The sequence below is a fragment of the Liolophura sinensis genome, chromosome 7 (genome assembly GCF_032854445.1).
Source record: "Liolophura sinensis isolate JHLJ2023 chromosome 7, CUHK_Ljap_v2, whole genome shotgun sequence".
In the NCBI taxonomy this organism is placed as follows: Eukaryota; Metazoa; Mollusca; class Polyplacophora; order Chitonida; family Chitonidae; genus Liolophura; species Liolophura sinensis.
In genome coordinates, this window is record NC_088301.1 from 43,407,568 (window position 1) to 43,433,290 (window position 25,723).

The 25,723-nt window shown below is 35.5% G+C and overlaps 1 protein-coding gene across 2 annotated transcripts; it reads left to right on the forward strand.

Moving 5' to 3' along the window:
- Positions 1–299: 299 nt before the first annotated feature.
- Positions 300–24,705, forward strand: LOC135469964 (molybdate-anion transporter-like). Of its 2 annotated transcripts, none has more exons than XM_064748636.1 (13): positions 300–714; positions 2,311–2,455; positions 3,670–3,730; positions 4,340–4,447; positions 5,598–5,716; positions 8,150–8,286; positions 9,291–9,463; positions 12,369–12,439; positions 14,001–14,055; positions 15,326–15,428; positions 16,164–16,231; positions 17,290–17,369; positions 20,802–24,705. In XM_064748636.1, exons 1-13 carry the CDS (start codon positions 567–569, stop codon positions 20,965–20,967), a joined length of 1,434 nt encoding a protein of 477 aa, XP_064604706.1. In that variant the 5' UTR covers positions 300–566; the 3' UTR covers positions 20,968–24,705. The 2 variants fall into 2 exon arrangements, with proteins under 2 accessions (XP_064604706.1, XP_064604707.1); XM_064748637.1 differs by lacking the exon at positions 20,802–24,705 and adding an exon at positions 18,324–18,734.
- The last annotated feature ends 1,018 nt before the right edge of the window (positions 24,706–25,723 follow it).

Genomic DNA, 25,723 nt, shown 5'->3' on the forward strand with positions numbered 1-25,723 from the left:
TTCATTCAGAGTGGTAGCGTAGTATATACTAATTACATGTATTCTGTAAGAGAACAGTGTTCATCCTATTTAACCCAGCGGTTGTAACTTGTACATGTATGCCAATATACGTGTGTATGTCTGCATTGATCTATAATTACATGTTCTATTAAAGTTTGGGGAAAAAAAGAAGAGTAAAATTGTGCTTTAAAGACTGTTTAGCGATTTCGTAATGATAGAATATTGGTAAATAATGCGGTAGGTGCAACTCATACAAGATTAGCAAGACTTTTGGTCAGCTGCAAAAATAATATTGAGCATTCATGTACATGTGTATCAAATTGAATATTAAACAAATTTACTCATTCATTGACTCCTTCAGTGAAGCCTATGTCTCTATTGCTAGGGAAAGTGAAGATCAGTGGGTTCAAAATGAAGATCAATTGGTTCATTTTAATATGTATGCCCGTGGTATTTGTGTGGCCTGTGTACTAACAGCTGGTTTGTCCTACTTCAGGTGATCACCACAGAAGGAGGAGTATTGAAGTCACCTGAAGATTTGTAGTCCACATGCAGAAATAAACAGGATGGATGTTTTTGTTGCCGGCTTTTGCTTTCTGACAGTACTCTGCATTGTCTTGTACGTCTACACAAAGACAGCTCTCACTCATGCCGCCAGTCCAGATTTTAAGAAGTTCCAGCGTGTGTATCTGACTGTCTACCTCCTTGCTATGGGTAAGATCTGAAACTTACCTGTGTACATGTACATATGATTGTGTGGTTGTGCAATTTACAAGTGAAAAGAAGATTTGTAACACTGATAAAAAGGTTAATTCACAAGTTATGTGTAGATTGATCACTTTTGCTCTTATATTTTGATACTTCACACTGAGGTTAGAGAGATGATGTTGTAATGTACTTGATTCTGGCAAAAAAGGTACAGGTTGGGCTGCTTTTGTAGGGAAGCTCTTATGTTCTTTATAATCCCTTGTCTTCTCTCAGAGTAGCTTGGAAGTCTGTACATCATACACCAGTACCCCAAGTCTTCAACCTCTGATTGAAACATTTGGAAAGAGCTTTGGAATGTTTAGAATTAATTTGCACAGTTTTATGCATCTTAAGTGACACAAACGTTAAGTCTCCTCCTAATGTAGCGTACAGGTCTGTATATACAGGTCATGTAGGTCTGTGGGGAAGTTTATCAGTAGCCTGCATACAGCCAGTGGTTTACTCTGAGGACTTCAAATGTTAGTGTACAAATGAAGAATTCCTGAGTATAGAGCTACACTCCTGTCCATATCATCATGTTCAGATCTATGGTTGATCATGGTTAGAATGGAGGATTGATGCACATATTGATGAGCTTGCTACTTTGTAATTTCAATAAATGTGCAAGCCTTTTACACACCTGTATAAATACCTTGCTCAATATGTACTCTTCCAAGTGTGTCTTTGTGTGATGATGTTAAGTATACCATCAACCTTTTGTATGTCTCTGGGTAGCTAAAGTTCCTATGATATCACAAATACACTGTACATGTACATGAATTTGACAGATGGTGTTGTCCTAGAGATGATGAACTCTTGCAATGTTAAAGCTCCTGCTTGCATGTGTTATGTTATTTTGACCAGAGGACAGTTTCATAAAACATAGGTAGATGGTAGATAGGTAGATTAAGTTGCCCATTATAATAGAGATGGAACAGATCAGGATGACGGTTGTAGTAGGATAGATGCTGGAAAGGTCCTTTTTTGTCAATTTGTATTGTTGGCATGGACTATTTTTGGTTAGTTAATTTGTAGGAATATTAGGTTGATGTTCATTTATGCTGGGAAGTTTAATGCGCATGTGATTAGTGGTAAATATTCCTAATAAACGTTAATCCAACACATTTAGATAACTCTATCAGTTGAGTTGCTTGATGAGAGTTACCCCACTCAGCATGGTTGGAAAAAAATATTTTATATTGAAAAAAGGAAAAACACGTGGTAAAAGGGACATGGTTAGACAAAAAAATTTAAACAGAAAGAAAAACACTTTCAAAGTCATGCTCACAAGATAATTGACCAATAGAAACACACAATTATGATTTGATCTTTGTTAAGTTATCTATTGTTATAATAATAATTTATAAAATTCACAATATCACCACTTTCAGTATGTACTGAGCTGAAGTTTTGCACCAGTTCATCTCTTACTGCAGGCTCTTTGGTAGCCTTGCTACCATATCTGTATTGTTTTCTCAACTTTCATTGAACCAGCTTGATGGTATGTGTAACATTGGTGAAATTGTTTGGTGTACATGCATGTACAAACTGCTTTTTTTTCAGGAGGGGATTGGTTACAGGGTCCCCATGTGTATGCTCTCTACCAGAGCTATGACATATCCAGTCACAGCATCCAGTTGTTATTTGTGATTGGCTTTGGGGCCAGTATGGTGGTGGGCACAGTTGTGGGATCATTTGCTGATAAGTAGTAAGTATGACAAGGCTTCACTGGAACATTTCACATCATTAAAGACATTTATAAGGCCACACCAGTATTAATTGTTGTTTTAAGGGTAGAATAAATCTTTTTTCAGTGAAATGTGAAAATCATCTAATTTGTGGAAACGTTAAATTATCTTGGCAAATTTTACAGTTGAAGTCATATTTACATGTTTAAAAAGCCTTTAAAAAAGAGGATTTATCATAAACCCATCAGACAAAATAAAGTGGATTTCAATTTTATTTTTATTTCATTTTTGGATGTTTTTGTTGTTGGTTCACATCTAAAACACATAATAGCATTGATGTCACCTAAAGACAAATATATAACGCTCTGTAGTAGTATATAGCTTTTGCCTAGCTGATGCATATTTGAACACCAGTAAGTTATTTGCATATGCAGTTTTAATTTTTGGAGGATACATAAATATAGGGGTGGCTTGTGGCATCATACATGTATGCACTTCCTCTGTTGCCATGGTAAATAGGATTGCCAATTTCCAAGCTCCAAAACCTATATAAACAAGTATGACTTCTTGACTGGCCATAACTCCCACATGCATGAACATGCACATGTGGATACTTGCATTTGTCCATTTCCTTGGTTGTCATGGTAACCAGATCTTCATATAAATAAGTATGACTTTGTGTTTGGTTTACAATTCTAATTGTTTTGCATGCGCACTTTGGATATTTGGTGGATACAAAGGTACGGTTGAGATGATGCCATAAGCTTTACCTTTGTCATTTTCAGTAATTGCCATATGACAATATCAATATGGCCACTATACATGTACATGTATATGCACATATGTATGTCTAATGACTTTATGTAAGAGCTATAACTCGTCTTTTGCACAACCAGTTATAGTTTTGCTTGATATATACCTAGATTTAGATACAGAGTTAACAACATGCTCCACCTTTGTGTAGTTACCATGGTAATGAGATTCCTAATTTTTCAGTATATGCTACTGTATATACAATATGGGAAAATATTTAAACTCTTGTTACCAAGGTGACTTGATTCATAGCCAAGCTGGATGTTCAGTCCTGATTTCTCTACAGCACTTTGGGGAGTTTTAATGAAATGTAGTATGTTTTTTTTGTACTTTTTATCAAGTTTATCACATTATCATATATGCTATGTTCACCCTTATAATTAAGGTATACTTTAGTGGTGAGTATCCTTCTTTGTTTTAGTGGTCGGCGTGCCAACTGCATTTTGTATGGAATTCTGTATGCATGCGCCTGTGTCACCAAAGTAAGTGCTGATGAGCCTGGTTTGGGATGTTCTGAATATAGACTTTTGCAATTCAGGACAGTTGAAGTAATATTGCCATAGCTTGAAGTGAAACTGAAATGACAGTATGTATACATCTACTCACAAACCTTTTTTCAAAACAAAGAGTTCTGATGATTTATGAGACCGCTTTACTGGCGCTCATATTAAATATAGCTGTGTTCATATATCACAGTATATACTTTTATGGCATGAATTGTCTAAATGTATTTTTATATACTGCATACAAAGGCATATTTAATGAAAGATCCATTTCCTTAGATTGACAAAATCCTACTAGATTTAAAGCTGTAAGCAAGCCACTGTACATATACTTTATGCAATTTGATGTTGAAAACGAAACAGTTGAAATATGTTAACTAGTACATGTCCTATTGTGGTATAAATTGAATTGAGATGTAAGTAACAAAGTATGTGGGATTGAATTACATTGTACTTCTATGTGTACTTTTTTATGTTTTTTTTTTTTTTTTTGTTTTTCCATGGTCATTGTTTTTTGTGAAATAAATTTAAGTATATTTTACAGCACCAAGGAATAAATTGATGCTAAAAATCTTGTTTTCTCTACAGCACTTTGGGAATTTCTGGGTGTTGCTGATCGGTCGGTTGCTGGGTGGGACAGCAACTTCCATCCTGTACAGTGCCTTTGAATCCTGGCTGATATATGAGCACAACCAAGTAAGTACTACATCAATACACTTGTTATTCATTAAGCGGCGACATGTTGTGTATGTAAAATGTCACTTCCCGTAGTTGAAACTACAGGGGTGGGTTGTCCCAAAGTGTGTTAAACGTTAAGCCACACTTAAATACTAATACTTGTCTTGTCCTAATACAGAACTAATATGGATTGACATTTAGTCCAAACCGAAGTTATTTAAATAGGCTTGGTTTTTGAGCAGCTCACCTATACAGAAAAACTTTTACCATATTATAAAAATAATAAAGTTCGTCTTTTTTAACAAAGGTAACTGAGTCAGTTTACAGTGAAATCTCTTCTCCCCAATTGCCTTCACATGCAAAACAATATATGGAAACAAATTGCGTATACATGTACTTCAGTACCAAATGCTGGCAGTAAATGTTCAGGTTTTTACATGTAAGTTGAACACATTCACAATTCTAACAATACAATATGACTGCTGACCTTGCTACGGGTCAAAGTGTGGCCAGGTAGTGGGTGGTGCATGCTACCCAAAACACATAATAGCTAAACACTTAAAAGATCAAATACATACTGTATATGCATCCATACAGTGTCCCACATTAAGTTTAAAAAGTATACCATTTTATTTTTGTGGTTTAGCACAACCGATAGATTGTAGCTTGAAGTAAGCGTATTGACAAGATCAAAAATGCAACCATGTTATAAATTTTAACCAATTAGAAATGGGTAATTTCTGTGACCCAAGGACAAAGGACACAATATCATGTTTCTGCTTGGTGTGACATGTCGTTTCCCATGAATTACAGATTAGAAAAAAAAGAGTTATATAGTTATCAAGCACTTCAGAAAAAAAATGGCTGTGGTTGCTTAAGTCAGAAAATAATTAAGGTGCTGTAGGCCTTTGTGCTTCTGAAAGTGCATTTTTCCAAGGAGAAATACATTACATTGTACATGATGTGGTTCAGTATTTGTGTATTTGGTTAGACATGCACATGTACAACATAAGACGAGTATACTGCCAAAAATAAAGGGGAAACTTTATGTACATATATACTGTCTTTTGTAATTACATGTATGTCCGTGGCTTTAAGAGATGACTTTAACTAATACATGTACTTTACAATAATGTTGATGTGTTTTGTCTGTCTTGTTGTGTTTCAGCGTGGCTATGATCCAGAGTTACTATCCCATACATTCAGTATTGGGGTGTTGGGAAACTCTCTTGTGGCTATTTTAGCCGGGCTTGTTGCACAGTGGTTTGCAGATCAGTATGGATTTGTGTAGGTATATTGTGTCATGGGACACCCATGGGAATAAGGTCAAGGTTCATGAAGGACATGTATTGTAACAATTCTCTAGGCAGTGTCCTGAAATTTCATATGTGAAATCTGCAGGTTCATACTGTTTTAGGTTAATTAAACTTGTATATACACTACTTCACCTAAATTATAGCAATTTCAAGTGACACATTTTGATTATTCTGATTGATTCGTCCATAAGTTAGGTCCACTTTTGTGAATTTTGATTAATTTCTTATTAGAAAAACTTAAGTGTCGGCAACAAAACTTTAAGTATCATTTTAATATTACTTCATGTGGTTCTGAAAGTGCATTTTTGCATATCAAACTTTTGGTCAAATACAATACATGTAGTTTATATGTTGATTGGTAGAGAATATGTTACCTGATAGTCATTTCACTCTTCCCTACTTGCCAGTATGGTATCGGCGCATGTTCTTCTCAGAACAGGTGACACTGGGTTGAATTATGACATCAAGCATGGGTTTCATTCTTGATGTACACATACATATGGTCCACTCACTGTTGATGCTACAGTAAAATGTTCAGCCTAACTATCATTACATTCTCCTGTTCTTATGAAAATGTCCTTATTTCCACTTGGATCTGAACTCTTAATAACTCTGTTACACATCTGGGTATTGTGCTCACAGGTGTCTTATACCATAGCACTTCAAAAGAACCTCTTTTTCATGCTGTGTGACTTTGTGAGAGTTTTGCTTTGCAACATTGCACACGGGAACACTTATACATACACTTTCAATTTATTTATTTATTTGATTGATGTTTTTACGCTATTCTCATGAATATTTCACTTATACGACAGCCCCCAGCATTATGGCAGGAGGAAACTGGGCTCGGGAAAACACACAACTATCCGCAGGTTGCTGCCACGTGTATATTCAAAGTTGGCATGGTCTTCTGTCCACACAAATATTTGTGCATGTGTCTAGCCATATTCTGTTTTCTTATGGTGTTTGGGGTTCATACATGTAGTATTTACATGTATTCCAACCTTCCATCTCGATGCACCACATTACCACCCCACAACCACACCCATCCCCCACATCACCCGCAAGCAAAACTAGGCTACCAGTATACATTGCAAATTTACTTACAGGTCCTGCATCATGCAAATGTTGTCCTGTCCAGGTGGGGTAAATCATCAAGTACTTACAGGTTCACTGTGCTTGACTGATGTCTAACTATGTCCAAAAGAAGCAGCACATATGTGTGTGTACAAATAGCCACACCCAATTGAAATGAAAACTAAAACTCATGCAGTTGTCAGCTAGAAATACAGGTAGTTCTGTGCCATTAGTTGTGTAGTTAGTAGTTCACATCAGATGCAAGCATCTAATTATATGCGTTTATGCTCACCTCATTTCATTGGCACACAAGACCTCCCCACAAACCTACTCGTAAGTATGTTGCTATAGTTAATTTCACACTACCCACATACCTGTATTTATGTTTGAGTGCCTTAGCAGTTTTGAACATTTCAACATTTTATGTTACGCTTCGCTCAGCATCCCTCTCTCAAGCATGTATTTCAAATAACCTGTTGGATTTATCAGCATAAAGCATGTTCAGGTAATATGTTTTAATTTTGGTTTAAACCAGTGCTTGTTCATACAGTATACATGTACATGTGAATAGGCATGATGTTTATCAGGAAGGTGCTAGGGCTGTCTGGTGTCTATGGGAAATCCTATGCTGTTAAAATTAACATCCAGAAAAATAGAGGAAACAGATGAAAAGTACAAATGAGAAACCCTGTTGTCAAAGTAGTCTGGCTAAATCTATGCATGAGATCATAATCTTGACATGCTTCAACTGTATGAGAATTAGTAGGGAGATGGTGTATGGCAACAGTAATCTTTGTGACATGTTTGAGTGGCATTTAGAAGTTTGGAAGGAAATACGCAGGGAAAGTCCTTCTTATTGATATACACCTTCTTGGTTTATTAACACCATGTTACTAACATTGTTATCAAGTGAATGACATCAAAACATTCATTTGATGACGATGTTGGTAACTACATTGAATCTTCGTGTTAATAAACCAAGAAGTTGTATATCCATAAGAAAGACTTTCCCAGTGTACTTATCCTTGTGTTTGGTCACAGACTGTGCTCAGGCATATGCAACTTGCATGCATGTTACCAGGGTCTTATTTTAATGTTGATAGAATGATATTCTGGAATGCAATACAATTTCACATGTGATAATGATACTTCAGTTTACTTCCACTTTTGCAAAGCATGTTTATTCAGTGGCAAAAAAACTGGCAAGTTTTATTTATTAATCAGCAGAGGTTTTTTAACTTAATAATAATAATTCATGGCTGCACATCTGTGTTTCATATTTTCTCAGAGAGCGAAAGTCTTAAAAATTGCACCTGTTCTGTTTCAGTGCTCCTTTTGACATTTCATTGACGGTGCTTATTGTGATGTGCTTTGTGATCATCTTCACTTGGTCCGAAAATTATGGAGACTTGTCGAGCAGTTTTTCTGAATCGTTCAGAAGTGCACTCAAGTCCATTCAAACAGGTGATCTGACATTTAGCTTTTTGTTAAAACAAAAATCGGTTGTGATTATTGATTATTGATCATTATATTATTATTGATAAATTTTAGGACACCTGGTCTACTCTCTTCAGACAGTATATATGTAATTATAGCAGAAGTATTTAATTTTCTTTTTGTCACTTGATTAGACTGTCTGTTGAACAACATATTCATATATTTACTTTTCCAAAAATCTGTGAAAGAAATGTACATTCTGCTTTCATCACAACTAATATTTTTCCGAAAATTAGAAGGGTAATTCAGGCTTTCCAGAGTTCCAAATGTTTGATGAGTTAATTTGAAGAGAACGCAAATTATTGGGTCATGGAATGTGCTGAGGACATTGTATTCTAAGGATGAGGTGATCTGTAGACATCTTTGGTGTTGGTGAATTGCCACATGCATGATGCATGCATACCTCATTCTTTTATGGAGGACATTAAGCCGTGCATGAGGTTTGCCATGTGTAGACATTGTCCTGAAGGCCTGTGATAAAAACCAAACCTTGGCAAATGCTCCCATAGCACCTTCCTCCTCACTCTCATACAGACACAAATGCAAGTACAGTACCTGGTTTAATTGGTTGATTACATGTACATGAATGTGATGTACAGATTCCAGGGAATTGTACAATGTACAACTGACTTCACTCCATATTCTTAAGTGTGATTGCATTGTTAAGATGCTTGTCTTACATTTGCCAGGCCTTTTGCCACTTTGGCAATAATTGCATGGAGTTCACTGTAAATCCATAGACATATTAAACATAATTGAGCTTGTAATGTGTATGAAAATATGTGTGTCATATGTGGGAAAACTTGTTAGAAAGCTTTACTAGTGGAACCTAAGGTTTCTCCTCCCAGACTCTACTGTATCACTGCCCAGCCACAACAGAAAACCACTTCAGAGTTTATAATACAGTAATATAACTAATCCTTCTTGAATATGTTAGTAGTGCATCTAAAATTTGTGTTTCTCTTATGCAGATAAGAAAGTGCTATGCTTGGGTCTCATTCAGTCCCTTTTTGAGGGAGCTATGTACATGTTTGTGTTGGAATGGACACCTGCCCTTACTCCAAAAGATGCTGATCTCAGTGGTAAGACCAAGGGAGAGCACAGGGGAGCAATACCGCATGGGATTATATTTGCAGCATTTATGGTAAGGATGTTAAATATGTGCCTTGTCTGTCAGCAAGCTGCGGATGGTCGTGGGTTTCCCCCGGGCTCTGCCCAGTTTCCTCCCACCATAATGTTGGCTGCCGTCGTATAAGTGAAATATTCTTGAGTACGGCGTAAAACATCAAATCAAATAAATAATTTATTTATTATTGCTGTTTAAATGTACATGGAGGATAAACAATGAGTGACCCATTATATTAGTTTTATTAAACATGTGGTGTAATTTTCATTTGGTCCGAGCCTTTGGTGAGGAACAAAGGAAAATTACATCACGAGTTTAATAAAACTGATTTAAAGGGTCACGAATTGCATATCCTATTTATCCCATAATTTATTTTCAACAGATTTAGGTGGTTGATAGAGAAGACAACATCTGTTTTGACAAGTACATGTATGTAAATGAGATGCGTACTGATATCGATATATGTGAAACGGTTGGAGCCGAACCACATATTTAACCAAATATAGGTCTAGAAAACATTGAGGCAATCTGTGATTTCTGTGAGCAGAAAGCATAACACAGTCCATTAACTGTCATTTATCAAAACATTTGGTTCCAAGACTGTGGCCTAAATCTAGGTCATATCTCTATGTCATCACGCAATGACTTGCAGGAAGTAAGGAGCCGTGATTTTGAAAATATTCAAATATAGGCTTTTATCGTGAACAATTCGCCTCAAAACTTATTAGCTGGTCTTGCTAACCATCATGGAACTTGATGAATGCAACAAAATAGTGTCAACAATGTTTTAAAGGGCTTGAATTTGGATCTATTTTGGACTTTTCATGTGATGGTAAACGTGATCTTGAATCAAAGGGTCACAGTGAGACTAATTCTCGATGTGGCAATTAAAATGGACTAAACTAATTGACCGAAATTTTTGTCCATGACTAAATTGCTCATTTTTCCATATTCTGGGAGTTCTACTGATTTTTGAAAGGTGTTATGAGGTTCATTTGGAAGGCAGGGTGATATTGTACTGGGAAAATGTAAATTTTAGCACTTATCTAAGAGTAATCGGAAGTACATCAGTTGCAGACCAGTTCATACACACAAGACATCTCTTTGGTGCTCTACAAAGCAGTAAGTTAAGTTTGTAGGTTTTTAATTTCATGAAAATATGATACTGAGGCATGCTGCTGTCATTGTCGGTTGAACTTGAGTTCACCTTTTGTGAGTACCGGTACCTTGTTTAGGCTTAAGCGTCAAACACTTCATCTCCTTTCACCAATCTTTGCTATTTTTCACATTTCGTGAAGATAAATTTTATGCCTATCCAGTGTCCCAAAAACTTAACTGTTTGGTATCAACAACTGCTGCCCTGACGCAGTAAGCGGTCGCTAGCCTGATCTTTTGTAGAAGTAGTCCAGTATGCAGTAGTACTTTTTCATTGGATAAGCTTGTCAGTGAAAGTTCAGGTGACCCATCAAACGTTCAGGTTATTTATTAACATGTGGAATATTAAGAATTTACATCACTGTTGTTAAATCATTGACATGGGCAAATTATGGGATAAATGTAGAAATGGTGTGAAGTCTAGATATAAACCTTAGCTGATTGTATCCTAAAAGGATCTATTTACCCTGTTTGTTTTGTAAGCTGTGAATCTAGATTTAAACTTGTAGTATGGAATGGGGAAATGGATTTAATCCCTTTCAATAGTAACACAAAGATCAGTGCTTCGCCTGCTCATGTGGATGCAGTATGAACTTCACAAAGGATTTAGATGCAATCCAAATCCAGTGGAGAAAGAAATAATGTACATGCATGTCTATTTTTTAGCTCGTCTGTACTTTATGCAGGCATAGCTTATATGTCATACCTCAAATGTCAGCGTCCAACAAAAATCAATGTTATGCATGCCGGTAAACGTTAATGGATTGTGTCTTAAAAAGTATTACATGTATTTAGCTCAGAACAGTATGTCTTTAAAGCGTAACAGTATAAGGTGAATGTTGCATTGATGGTTACATGTAGACCCATGTGTATTTGAATCAGTGTTAAGGTAAATGTTAGGGATGGTATCTCAAAAAGCACTGCATATATTGAGGTCAGGTTTTGCATAAATGTAAAGCACAATAACACTAAGGGGCATTCCGTTTTTGGCCTGTTGGGATATTAATTACTATAAATTGTAAAATTTTCTTTTTTTGTATTGGAACCAATGTGAGTGTAAATATTGAAGGCGATATCTCAAAATGTATTACATATATTTGTGAATTGTTGATCCTGACTTTCATGTCTGTTTTGTGTAATAGAATCCATGTTAAACTAAATGTTTTAGTTCGTTATATTTTGCATTCACGTTTCTTCCTACAGGCTAGCTCTTTGGTGGCCTTGTTACTAAATTTATTTTCGACTTCACTGAGGGAAAGAACCATTCCTAGTTTTTTTTTCAAATTTTGAACCCTGAGAAGTGCTTATATACGTACCAGTGGCATTTAATGTACAACAGTTCTAAGAATTATGATTGAACTAAGTGACCGTCTGTAGTATAAGCCATGAGAATAAATGCTGTGTGCCATGTCACTCTTACTATGACAGTAAAATGTACATGTACTGTAATTCTTCAATTGTTTCGCACGTTTGCAAGGTGTTTATTCAAGCATATTTTGAAGTCATTACTCTGTGTAGGCTGATAAAATTACACTTTTTATGAAGCCCTGAAATTGGCCATTCAACTAATCCAGTTTGGTCTTAAAAATCAGATTAAAAAGGGGCATAAAATGCAATGAAAGTTGATCTTTCATCTGAGAAAATGTTGAGGAATTAGGGTACATGTAGGCCTACTATTAGATAGGGCGTGAGTTTGATGTTTCCATTTCAGCTTGGGCGTCGGCATATTGTAGTAATAATGAAGATGTATGGTATATCTGCTTCACAGGTGGCAATCATGATTGGGTCATCTATCTTTAAAATCCTGCTGCGAAATTGGTCACCAGAATCTTTCATGAGGTAAATGTGCAAGGTCACACATGTAACATATCTGTATGATTACTTCTGAATTAAGATGCCATGATCCCATCTAGAGTATACATGGTATAGGCCTAACCATTGTATATATGTGTATGTGTATATCACCTGTGTAAACCTACTATTTTGTGTATGCTTTAATTTGCCTTTGCTTAACATCCTGCTTTCTCAGTGAACACTTCCTGGTCTTTTAGAGGAATATAGAAGTTGACAGTAACATAAAAGAGTTTCTGTATGGAAATGCTTGATAACAACGTTAGAATGTACATCAAAACATTGCAAGAAACAAATCAAAAGTTGTTATCAATATAGAAAATATTTGTGGCACCATGACGATGGTTTCTTGGTATCCAAACAGGTAGGTTTTTGGGTGAGGGGATTCGCAAGAATTTCATCTTTAGAAAGATGGCAGAGGTTGTTTAGAAAAATAAAGTGATTGACACTATAAAGTAAATTACTGCTCTCACATCCACAAACACAAGCTTGACAACAGAATCCCTGGGCCACTAGTTGTGGCCTGCAGTTGATGTACTTCATGATCACTTTGATCATTCATGATCTAGTGCATTCTATTTGCTTCCTCAAACACAACAGTTGCTTACATAGCAATCTCTTGATTCAACAGCACTGCCTACCACACCACACAGAAACGTCTAAAAAGGAACCAAAATCAATGGTTCAGTGTTTTCTTGACCTAGAATGTGTGATTCGGTTCTAACAATTTCACATTTATACATCAGTGGCATCTTATTTACACACTTCTGTAAACAAACACGCCTTGTCTCTTATTTGCTTAAAACCGTTCAGCATAAATTATGGGATAAATGGGATAAGCAATGCATGACCCATTATATCAAATTCGTTAAACATGTCGTGTAATTTTCATTTTCTTCTGTTCCTTGAAATATTACCATCCTTCTAAAGTTGCATAACATTTTCTGTTGTTTGATTTGACATGTACTGTACCTTGTCACTAAATGTTGCATATTCAGTGTATTCATTGCACTACAAGATATCCGTCAAACCTGTTCCAATGTTATATTCTTGATTCACTTGACAACATGTAGCTGAATCACCACAGTTACTCATGTCAAACAACATGCAACATAATTCCATGGACAATCATTTTCTGTAACATTTTCAACAGTGACTTACACCTTTCATAGCTACATGTACAGTGTATATGTAGTGAAGCATTCATGCTGTTTGTTGGTGGTTTAGGCACACCCCAGGTAAGACATTAAACACCAATCATATAAAATAAATAAAAAGCATGCATGTTAAAATTTCTGTTTAATAATTGTCTTGCAAGTGTTTTTCATTCAGTCAACATTTGAGTTAGTGTTTTTAAAACTGAAAGTGATACTAGACATAAAAAGGAAAAAATGTGAATTGTGAAATCAACACAGACGATAAATTATTTAATATATTTCCTCTTACTTTTTGAATAGGTAATGGTATATCTTATTGATACTGTGGATGGAGCTGTATTCCCAAAACCTAAAGATCTGTTTGACAGCTAATTTACAGTTTTTCATTGCAGAGGTGTGCTAGTGCTATCAGCCGTTTCACTTCTCCTACCAGTTCTCTTCCCAGCCGTAAGTGCTTTAGCTATATGGAGAAAGCTTGTTTTATAATTGTATATTTGAGAATCTTGGTAATCATCTAATATCTTTTTCTATCTAATACTCACCATTTGATTAGATGTCCTAACATGATGTAATATTGCTATATGCCACCATTTGTATGGCACATGATTATACATGTATACATGTACATGTATTCCATATCATTTGTGATAACTTGTGATCAAATGAATTTACTATATTTTGCCTAAAATTTTGTAAATAAGAATGTAGTATAGCGCACTAGCGAAGTGTAATGTCCCCGGGAGCTTCTCACCAATGTGGTCGCTGTGAGTTCAAGTCCAGCTTATGCTGGCTTCCTCTCCGGTGTCATGGGTCCTGGGTCTGCCCTGTTTCCTCCCACCATAATGCTGGCCGCTTTTGCATAAGTGAAATATTCTTGAGTATGGCATAAAACACCAATCAAATAAATAAATGAGAATGCACTTTCATGGGAACATAAGCACTTTAAAATGATAAATTGGCGACAACATTTAGGTTTTTCTGATAAGAAGATGATCAGACTTCACCAGATAAGGTTGATGAATCAATCAGAGCAAAATATGTCACTTGAAAAATGCTGATCTTTATGTGAAATACAAAGAAAAGGGGGGGAGGGGATCCTGTGAGTGTTGGTGAGCTTCACATGTATGTATTAAGGGTGAACAACAGTATTTTGGCCTAAAAGTGTAATGTGATACAGTGCCAAGGAAATAAGTATGTTTTCTACGGTGTTTTATTATTTATTTTTTACTTCATTGGTGTTTTATGCCGTACTCAAGAATATTTGTGTTATAAATGTGTCATGACATCTGTATGCTCTACTTCACCTAACATTTCAATCATGGCTGTGTTGCTTATTTTGCCTTATATTGAGAGTTCTGTTCATCTGAAGCCATGTTGCCATGGGAGAATTTGTTGAAATTGATAGGTTAGATTGAAACAGGACTGAAGTTTTTCCATGCAGGATGTAAAACTCAACGCATTGCAGTGACAACATGGGTTTCAATAACACAGTGTGATTTGTTGTTGTAGATACATCAGATCACAAGGTTTAATGCGGCTTTTGTAGATGTTTAAAAGCCAAAGATACATAACATGTAAGGAATCATGATACCCTTCTTTAAAACGACAAGTTTCAGCACCAAAAGAATTATTTGGCTCTAAAAATGGACTTTGTCATGCAGGTACTTACATGCTGTAAGTTCATGAAATCCTTCACATGTATATGTTTGTATTTCAGAGCCAGGTGATTGTCTTCTCTGGGTTTCTGATATTTGAGTGCTGTGTTGGGATATTCTGGCCATCCCTGGGCACAATGAGAGGGAAATATGTACCAGAGAAAAGTAAGTGGTCTGTTGTAGGTGACTGAAGTACCTGGACGTATGAAATAGAAAGAAGTATGCCACGTTCTCTGTATGTAATTTCCCTTCAATGCACTCCAGTGGAAATAGATTGGTGTATTTAAACAGCCGCAGAAACAGGCAGTCTCATGTTAGTTTTTATAGACAAATGAGCGGCTATGCATTCTGGTAGGAAATTTTACATGAAAATGGTTTAATACAGAAAAAAAGTTTCATGTTAAAACTCTAAGCAACGTGTACCAAGTGGATCAGTGGCATCTGTCAGACAAAGGAATCAGCTTTGCTCCGATCCCCAAAACAATGGATTGGGGCTTAAGCATTATGTTCAGTGACATGAAAAATTACTCCCCATAAACCCTCAGAATGACATTGTCTGTTTTGAATTACATCACTCCAGTTGTCTGTCATACTGGACTGGAAGGAGTTCAGACGTGTGAACTACCATGTAACACAGTGGCACACATCTCTCTTGTTATGTACTTCTGCTGATAAAGAAAATGTTCAGAGAAACTACATGGAACACTCCTTTAGATCAAGGGTAATAAATTTGACCTTTGTAGCTGAACTAAGAACTGCTAAAATTGCAAAGAGAGAAATTTGTCCAAGTTGTCTTGCTTTATAAAACTACTATTGCCATGTACAACTATCACATTTGGAGTTTGCCTGAGAAATTTCTGCAGCAATTTTTATTAAGCATGTGTATTTGTTTCGTTTCAGCACGTGCAACAATCATGAACTTCTTCAGAATTCCATTGAACATGATTGTTGTATTGATGTTGATACAGGTAAGAGTTGCTGAAGTAAAAATGCTAGAGTTATTAAATGTAAGTATTCAAGACCACAAGAAATTGTTGATAGTCTGAAAATGACTGATAAACTTCTGTATAATAAAGCAGTAATATTGAAGTCTATGATATAAATTTAAGAAGAAATCGTTGAACAGAAAGCAAAAAACCTGGTATCGGAAATACTTGCCTTGTTAGACAGTTAATCAGAAAAAAAAATTAATTTGCACAAACTGCTGGCACAAGATGTTCTCTGGTGTTATTCAGCCATCAGTACATTGTTCTTTCCATGAAGACAGATTTCACTAAATTTTGTATAATTTGAGGCTGAGCTCCTTGAGTGTTTATGTCTGCTTATGTCAGTAGATTTGTATTGTTTCTAGGATTCCATTTGGTTTAAGATGTCCAGTTAAGATGTTCAGTTGGTTCAGACTCAAAATAAATGGCAAGGTTTTGTGTAGTAATACATTTCTCTCTGGATACTTTTCTTTCACTGCAATTATACGTCAAAAACTCTAGGGACAAGATTTGACTTCCCAAACCATTTATAACTTAATGGACACATAAAACATTTGAATTTTATTTCTTAATATGCATTGTAGGAATGTCCTACATGGAAAAGTTATAAAGTAGGTCCTCCTCTTCCTTCACAGGGAATAAAATGTTATATACTACAGTTTTCCTAAGCCTCCCCCCCTTAAATAAATTAGCATGCAGCTTTCATGCAGCGGTGATATGCCTCAAAGTGAACAAAAATTTTCTCCATTACTTTTTTGAACCATAGTCTTCATAGCCATGCAGTACATGCTTGTATCATATATATATACATACATGTACATATATCTTTGTAAATTTTTGACATCCTTACTGTCCAGTTGTACATGGGAAGGTCTGTCAGGAACCTGCAAATGGTTGTGGCTGTTCCCTCGCTCTCTGCCCGGTTTCCTCCCACCATAATGCTGGTCTCCCTTGTATAAGTGAAATATTCGTGAGTACAATGTAAAACACTAATGAAATAAATAAATCATATAAATTTTTGGCATCTATTTTCCTTTCAGTCCCTGAGTATGAAGGTTATTTTCACCTGTTGTTGTGTATTCCTGTTCCTTGCCTCCATGTTTCAGCAAGTGCTCTACCAGTGAGTATGGACATATGTGTAAACTTCTCAGCCAGTGTAAAAGCATACTCATTCGGTGGGTTTGTCTTATTGTAAAATTAGAATTCTCTGCATTTGTACAGCAGCATAGCAGGTAGTATATGTGATCAAGTGTAATACTAGAAAAATGACAACATTAAAATATATCACCTGGAACAATATTATGTGCACGTAACATATACCTCCTAAAATGCTGATATATTATTTGTACTATATATGTAAATCTTTTCTATTAAAATTATAGTGTGAGATACCTAATTCTTCAACCTTTTTAACCACATCAGAAACCAATATTTGGAAACATTCTGAGAGAGCTTTGGTGCGCAGAGGAATACTTTGCACAGTTTTATGAAGCTGGCATCTTAAATGACACAAACAAGTCAATTTTGGAGTCATAATTGTATCCATAAATTCCACTGAAAAAAAGTGCTTTAGTGGTCAAAAAGATTGAAGATTTACACCAGGCCCTATATCAACTATATGTTCATTATATTATTATTGATTATTTGTTATGGTAGTTAAAGGGTTTACAGAAAACTCTAGGTGTATCTCTACTTACTTGAAATGAGACCCAATAAAATTTCACCTTTTGTAAAATTCAAGAGCTATGATATACATGCAATAAGGATCACTGAGGGATAAGCAAACAAGCTTGACAAACATGCTCAAGACAGGGAACAGAAGTTGAGTTATTATTTGAAAGAATAAAAATTGACACTCCCTCAGTGTGGAATGACAGCATGTACTGGGCTCATACAATACAATAACTTGGGATTTTAATTTGTCCACTGCAGGAAATCAGTTGCCATCATATTTAATTCAAATTTGGTACATGCATTTAACATGAAGAGCTACAGACCAGGTTCAAGTTTAACCGATGGACCATTGGTCATGTTCGAAAAAATTGCGTGTATTACCATTTTTGTTCTATTACAGACTCTGACAGTTTTTGCTAATATGGTTTGTCATTTGGAATTGACTTGAAAAATTTAGTACATAGCTTCACCTGATGAGTTGAAGAGCAAGTTCGAGTTTTGTGCTGTGTTGTTCATGTTCAACAAAATTATTGCTATTTTTGTTCAATTATGGGTTAGGTTTTTTCTAAACGTTTCATTATTCTGACTTGAAACTTGGTTCATATCTTCATGCACTGTGACAGGTTGTCACAAATTACAGCGGTTTATGTTCTCTTGTTGACTTCGACATACATGTAACTGTTATTCTCACAGCTCGGGCCAGGAGGGGACAGCAGTAGTAGTAGTTGCAGAATGCTTGTGATTATTATTTAAATAATGTGATGTTATTATTGGTTATAAGGGAAACTGCTATCTAATAATGATATACACAAAATTCTTTTATTGTCTTTTCCCTTAATACAGCTTACCACAAAAATCGGATAGTTTGCCATTGTGAGAATGTTGATTTTCAACAACTTTAAACAAGAGTGAGCCATTTTTTAGAGAATTTGTGAGAAGTGCATGTATATTGGCTGAGATGAAGTGGCAATGGTGCCTTCATGTAGCTATCGGTGTTGGTGTCTGGTTAAGTTGTTACGCTAAGGCTTGAGTTTCATTATGTACACTGGCTGAGGTCTTGGATACTGAAGCAATAATGTGGGAAGTTTTTATGTAGACACACATGCAACTGTTGGTTCATTTCATTCACCTTCTAAACACACATTTTGTAATTAACACTGCTTATTTAGCATTCAATAATGTTTGCCATTCAAGGTCGGTTTACATGCATCCTTGTAAAACTTAGTTTAGCGCTCATGTACTTGTAAATGTGACATGGCAAGATAGGAGTTTTGGTCTCATTCCCATGATCAGTTTACTCTGAAATTCAGAGAAATGCCTTCAAGGGTGATGAAAACTACACTGACAAATCATGGCTCTGTTCTAAATTCCTTAGTCAGACTGTTACAAACTTTTAGTTTAACTTGTGGCCATACGATGATAAATTCATTATTTTAGACTTATTAAATGATCACGTTATAACCGATTTTTCATTTACAGTAATGACTTTATTGTAATAAATCCCTGGTTTAGACCAGGGTTATGTTATAATAAATCCCTGATTTAAACTGCTGGTCTCATCATATTAAAGCGCTGATTTATACTAATTGGTGCTGCCAGTACACGTGCTTGATTAGTCCATGATTTATTCTAACTCTTATATTATAATAAATCTCTGATTTAAACTGCTGGTCTCATCATATTAAATCGCTGATTTATAATAATTCGTGCTGCCAGTACACGTGCTTGATTAGTCCATGATTTATTCTAACTCTTATATTGTAATAAATCCTTGATTTATTCAACACCTGGTCTATTGATATTAAATCACTGATTTATACTAATTGAACATGCACTTAATAAGTCCCTGATTTAGACTAATGGTTGCACTATAATAAATCCCTCACTAATAACTTCTTAAAGTAAGAGAAAGGTAAAATATAAATTAAGGTTCATCATACTGAAAAGTTACTTAAAATTATGCGTAAAAAAACTTGCATTTCTTTTTTCTGATTTTTTTTATGTGTTGAAAGGCAATAAATATTTGAATATTACAGTGAGCTTTAAGAGCCATACTGACAGTACTTAGGAACTCTGATGTCACATCACCTTTTTTTCCTGATGTTCACCAGAAAGAAGGAATTTTGGGGAACATCATTTCAGAAATCTTTTACTTCTGGGTAAAAAGAGTTATTCCAGCATTCAGTGTCGTGATTAGAGTTGGAAAAACTTCCTGTGACATGAGGGTTCCTAAACTCTGATAGTATGGTCCATAAAGCCCACCCTAGAATTCAGATGTTTGAGCGTCATTAACTTTTTTCACAAAAATCTAAAAAAATAAATGAAAATATATTTATGCATAGTTTTAGATCGTGTATTTAGTGATGCCTACTTTGATTTTTGGAGGTCTTTTTCTTTAATTAATATCTGACGAAATGTAATGGCTATACGGTAGTAATCGTCTGTTTTATCTAAAGGTTGCACCAGTGAGTTTTAGGTTGCAAGTTAAGAAGTCCCTGATTTAACTATTGCCGTCATAATACATGCATGATTTAGACATGCGGTCATGACAAAAGAAATATCTGATTTAAACTTCATGCCCTCACTGTAATAAAGATCTGATACGGACTAGAGCTTGTTAACAGGGTATATTTAAGCTTATAATTAGTATAGTACAGTTGTCAAACCAGTTGCCTACTCTTTTGGTTAATATATGATCTGTGTTATTAAAAATCTCTGGTTCTCTACTACTTTTAATGGCTTTCTGTGATGGGGACACTTGCTTTTATATGGGACTACTATAACAGAGTCCCAGTTTTTATGTACTGGTTCAGTAGGATATTAAAAGAAAAGAAAAATACATGCACTTGATTAAATGCTTTGTTACTGGTATTTGCAGATTGTCCCATAAAAATCTTCCTGCAGAGGAAATGCAGAACACTTATATCAACAATTCTGATGCCATTATTAAAAAGCCGTTATTGGTACATGGAAGTCCTGCATATGAAGAAGAGGACAAACAGATTATCACAAACGTGCCCAAAGAAGACGACACAAATAGTTAACTCATTCGTGGTAATCACAAATTCCGTCAAAGATTTGTTATTTTTCTTTTTTTATTTGATTTTATGTAACTTGTTCACAGTGTTGGTTATAGCATCATGTATGTATACAGACTTTATATGCATTGTAGTTATGCATACATTTTATAATGGTTATGTGAGGGCCTCCAGGGCAGAATGGAACACATGCTAGCATTGCAAAATGACTCTGTAATCCGTCACGAGTGCAGACACTGTGAGTTCAAACCATCTCATGCTAACTTCCTATGGATGTACATGGGAAGGTTTGCCACCATTAGGTGGATTGTTGTGGGTTTCCCCTCAGACTCTGTCTGGTTTCCTCCTAAGGTGGCTGCTGTCGTATAAGTGAAATATTCGTGAACCAGGTAAATAAGTTATGTACTTTTGAAATGTATACTTCACCATGTGCATGTGCTGGAAAAAGAACATGCTATATTTTTATGGCCAAAAATTAATTGTGTCTAACTGTTCTGTTGCATTAAAACAGTTGTTTTTTTCCCTTATAAGAAAATTACATGTACATGCAGTTGATAGCCCATGATTTCAACAGTTCCAATCCTCTGTACATAACTATTGAAAACAAGATCAGGTATGTGTATCACTCCAAAAGTTTTTCTTGGCCACTGATCATTTTAAAAAATATACGCATTGGAATTTCCAATACATCATTGGAATTACATTGTATGTCTACAGCAGAGAAATGCACCAGTTTCTTAAAAAAGAGAAAAAAAACAGCCTGGATGTCACTTAATTTCATTACAAGATTTCGATAAAAAGATTGATGGTATTCTTCTGGGTGCATAAGGATTTGTGGAAAAGTCAAAGGGGCTGTCTTAAAGGATACCTGAAACACTTGGTTTTTATTTCATAATACAGAGTATAGGATGTGGGGTTTTATTTCTTAATATGAAACACATTGTGTGGGGTTGCATATTAAAGTACAGAAAAGCTTATTAAGCTTAGCCTCCTGTGGGGACATCAAGGATGATAACTGTCAAAGCAAATATGTTATGGAGAGAGCAATAAAAAGAGGCACTAAACTGGTCCCTCGTTACCTGCATGTTCATCGATTACATCATTTCCAAATATTTCCGAGCATTGATGGAAAATAGCCATAAATACCTTTATGACGAAATATAAAGTATTCCTCAAAGATGAAAGAAATTCTCTCTCTCTTTATTTTTTTTGGACCTATCTTCATTTTCCTTACAACCATATCTTTCATTAATGCAGAATTTTCACAGTCCTGATGGTATGGTGCAGAATAATTTGTATATGTGTACATTGATAATCGATCAGTCAACTAATGTCCGTTATACGATATAATTTCAGTAAAAAGCTCTGATATTGCCACAGAAAGTTACATACTATCTTGCAGTCTGTGATACTGTACTGGCTCTTAGATGTTAAATTGTTCATGTTAAAGTACTTGTTCCCTCCCTTTAGTTATTCATTTTTTAGTTATCACCATTTCCGTAATGACTTTTGCGATTCATGTTGGTAGCCTGGAATATAGCAGTAGCATAACCTTAAGGTGACTTTAATATCACATAGAACTATGAAACGTTGTTCAGCTTCCAAATTTTTTTTTTCCAGGTTGATTTCTCAAGACTTAAAAGGTGAAGTAGTGTTAGGTTTTAGAATATATACCATCCATATTACTGTATGTAATGATTAGTATAAGAATTACTGTTAGTGTGGGGTATGATTTTGTCCTTGCTCCTATGTACGTATACATCCATGAATATCTGCACAGTCCGAGGTTTTAAAGTGTGCATATAATATTTATAATCATTTTGAAAAGGTTTTATTACTTTTGGGTAGATTACAGTGGGTGAACGAATGTTATCAGATTAGTATGTGACCTTTTTGACTGTATAGGTTTATTTGTGCTCTTGAAGCGAAGAATGACAGTGTAACCTCAGGGAATGATTTGTATCTTTGGACCCAACTTGTGTATGTGGGAATACAGAGCAATTACAGCCGTTCCTTATGTAAAACTTGCATATTTGTAAAGCACAATAATACAAGGGTATGTTCCATCATTGGTGCTCTGCGTTGAAGTAATTTTACACTGTAAATTACAAAATTCTGGACTTGGTGTCTTGAGTATAATGAAATCAGTGTTAAGGTAAATGTGGTTGAGGAGAGGAGGAGGCTATCTCCAAAGTACTGAATGTATTGTGCTCAGGTCTTGCCTACTTTTAAGACTCATCCTAAGGTAAATGGTTAAGTCCTTTATGCATCGAACTGAAGTTTTGCGTTCTTGTGTCTCGTGGTTGCCTTGCTACCAGATTTAAGTTTCATTTTGTTACGAGCAGCAAACATAGCAGCATCATTTAAGAGATGTATATGCCTCCCTTTATCATCTGCATTATAATGATTCCCAAGTGTGCCCATTCTCAAGAATGTGTGCTAGGGTCAGACTATAGTGATAAACTGTACTTCGGACATGTGTAGTTTGGTTTTAACAAAGGGATAATCAGCCTGATAGTACATTAATGATAATATTTTCTATTGTGTTTTCATTCCTGTTGGTTGTGTTATTAGGGGTTCACACAATCTTGGCAGATAGCCTGTTAAAATTGTTTGGATTATTATTATTGTTAGTCAGCTTGTAAAATTGCAATATCTCGAAAACTAATAAAAAGGCAGCACGACCAAACTTTGCGGATTTAATAACGAAGATATAAAGCAACTTTTGACATATTGTGCCCTTTTACCAGTCACTATTTTTAGCAACCATTTTGACTTCTATTGATAACTTTAAAGACTTCTTCTTCTCCAAAGTTCTCCAACTTTGCAAGATTGTATTGTTTCTGTCTTTTGTTCTCAGCTCACAGCAGAAGATCAAAGCCACATAATCTCTATGCCAGTCTTCAGTTCTGGTCCCAGCTTAAATGTTTTCTGGCAGTCGAGGGTTCAGATTCTGTACTATTTTTCTTCATGTTTTTTAAAGCAGAGAGTACAGTGCCAATGCCCAAATTGCTGTCCTTGACAGTCTTCACACAAGCCTCAACGTGCATAGTATCTAGCTGCCAGTGGATCAGTTAATTGCTGCCAATCTTTTTTTTTTTTTGCATTATCATACACTTCATAGACATCAGGCTACCAGAAGTGGTAAAAAGACTAGTAGTATGGACCCGGCAATGGTGTTGGATAACATCATGAATTCAATTTTGTATCTGCTGCCTACAAATGTGCTTACCTACAAAGCCTTGTATTAGTATTGGCTAGTGTCAGTTTATAAAAAAAATGTGGTACTGATTTGCAGTAAAACTATATGATTTAAGAAAAAGCAAGAATATTGATTAATTTCATTGTCAAGTCATAAATTTGTGCCACAGTATTTTGTTTATCAGTGAGCATTTCGATGGAAGTACATGTAATGAAAAAAATACGACCAGTAGATATATTTGCATGTAGTGCCACAATAAGGACCATTCATTTTTAAAAGTTCTCTTTACACAAGGTAAAACATGTGTTTGTGTGATGTCATAGATGTATTTTTTTTATGAAACGCATAATATTCTTTTGAGGGATTTTTGAAAAAAATGTATTTGCGTGCAAGGGCTTGTTTATTTTTATGCTAAATATACATATGTATATATTTGTCAACGGAACAGTGTAGAAGTTGTTCTTCATTTCTTAAGCTGGCTGATTTTCTTTCTTTGTTGTTTGTGTCACTAGAAACATGCTTTTGACTGTCATCCAGTGTTAAGCAGGAAACAAAATAACCAGCAACAAAGGGCTACTATTTGCAAACTGTTTTGTGCCTATTAAGTCTTCAACGATAACCCTGTTTCAGGTAGCAGCACACTACTGGCAACTAAGTTGAAATGAAGATGCACTCATGGTATCTTCTAGGCTTAGATGGTGTAAACGCACGCGTAGCAGGCCAGTCCAATCAAGCCTTTGAAGTCCAGGACCCTCGCATAGTTTTGACTCTTAATACAAAAACCCTACATAAATATGAAGGCTTCTTCATACAAGACAGATTAAAGTGAGGGTTCAATCCCAGCCTTCAACAGTGGAGTACCCTACTCTAACTGTCCATAGGGCTTTCATAAAACTGACCACTTGTGTTGAACAATATTATGGTGAAATAAATAACACATTCCAAACAGGGCAGGACTAAATAACATTCAAACACATTTTATTTAGAACTGTTTGTACATATTTTTTTAAATAGACTGCAATGATAACGTGTTGAGAAAGAGATAAGGCTGGCTTGTTGACCTGTACTGGTAAGCAGAAAACTTTTACCGGTGTATAGATATATATATACAGGAAATGTACAAGGCAATTCAGCTTTCAGTATGTCGTATACAGTATGAAAGAGAACAATTACACTTATAGGTAAAATCACACCCACCCTGCAAATGGATACTTTTTAAGGCCCACTTGTGCCAAACAGTGGAAATCAAGATTGTCTTTTTTCTTGTAAGTCATGTTTTTAAAGCAAGCATCACTCTGGAAAAATCTTAAAAGAAGTTGGACTTCCAAGTACAATGCTTGTGGGAAATGGGCCAAGAACCAGAGGATAATTAAAAATATTGCCCACCTAAAACAAGTCAAGCCGAATGGTTGAAATAGTCATTCTATGTGTTATTTTCTGTAATATAAGCTGTATGTATGTAAGCTAATTCATAAGCACTGCACAGTAACAGCAGAGAGTTATGGGTTTTAACACAGCCTGGAACTAACTTGTGTGTATGGAAAATGTATCATCATGCCC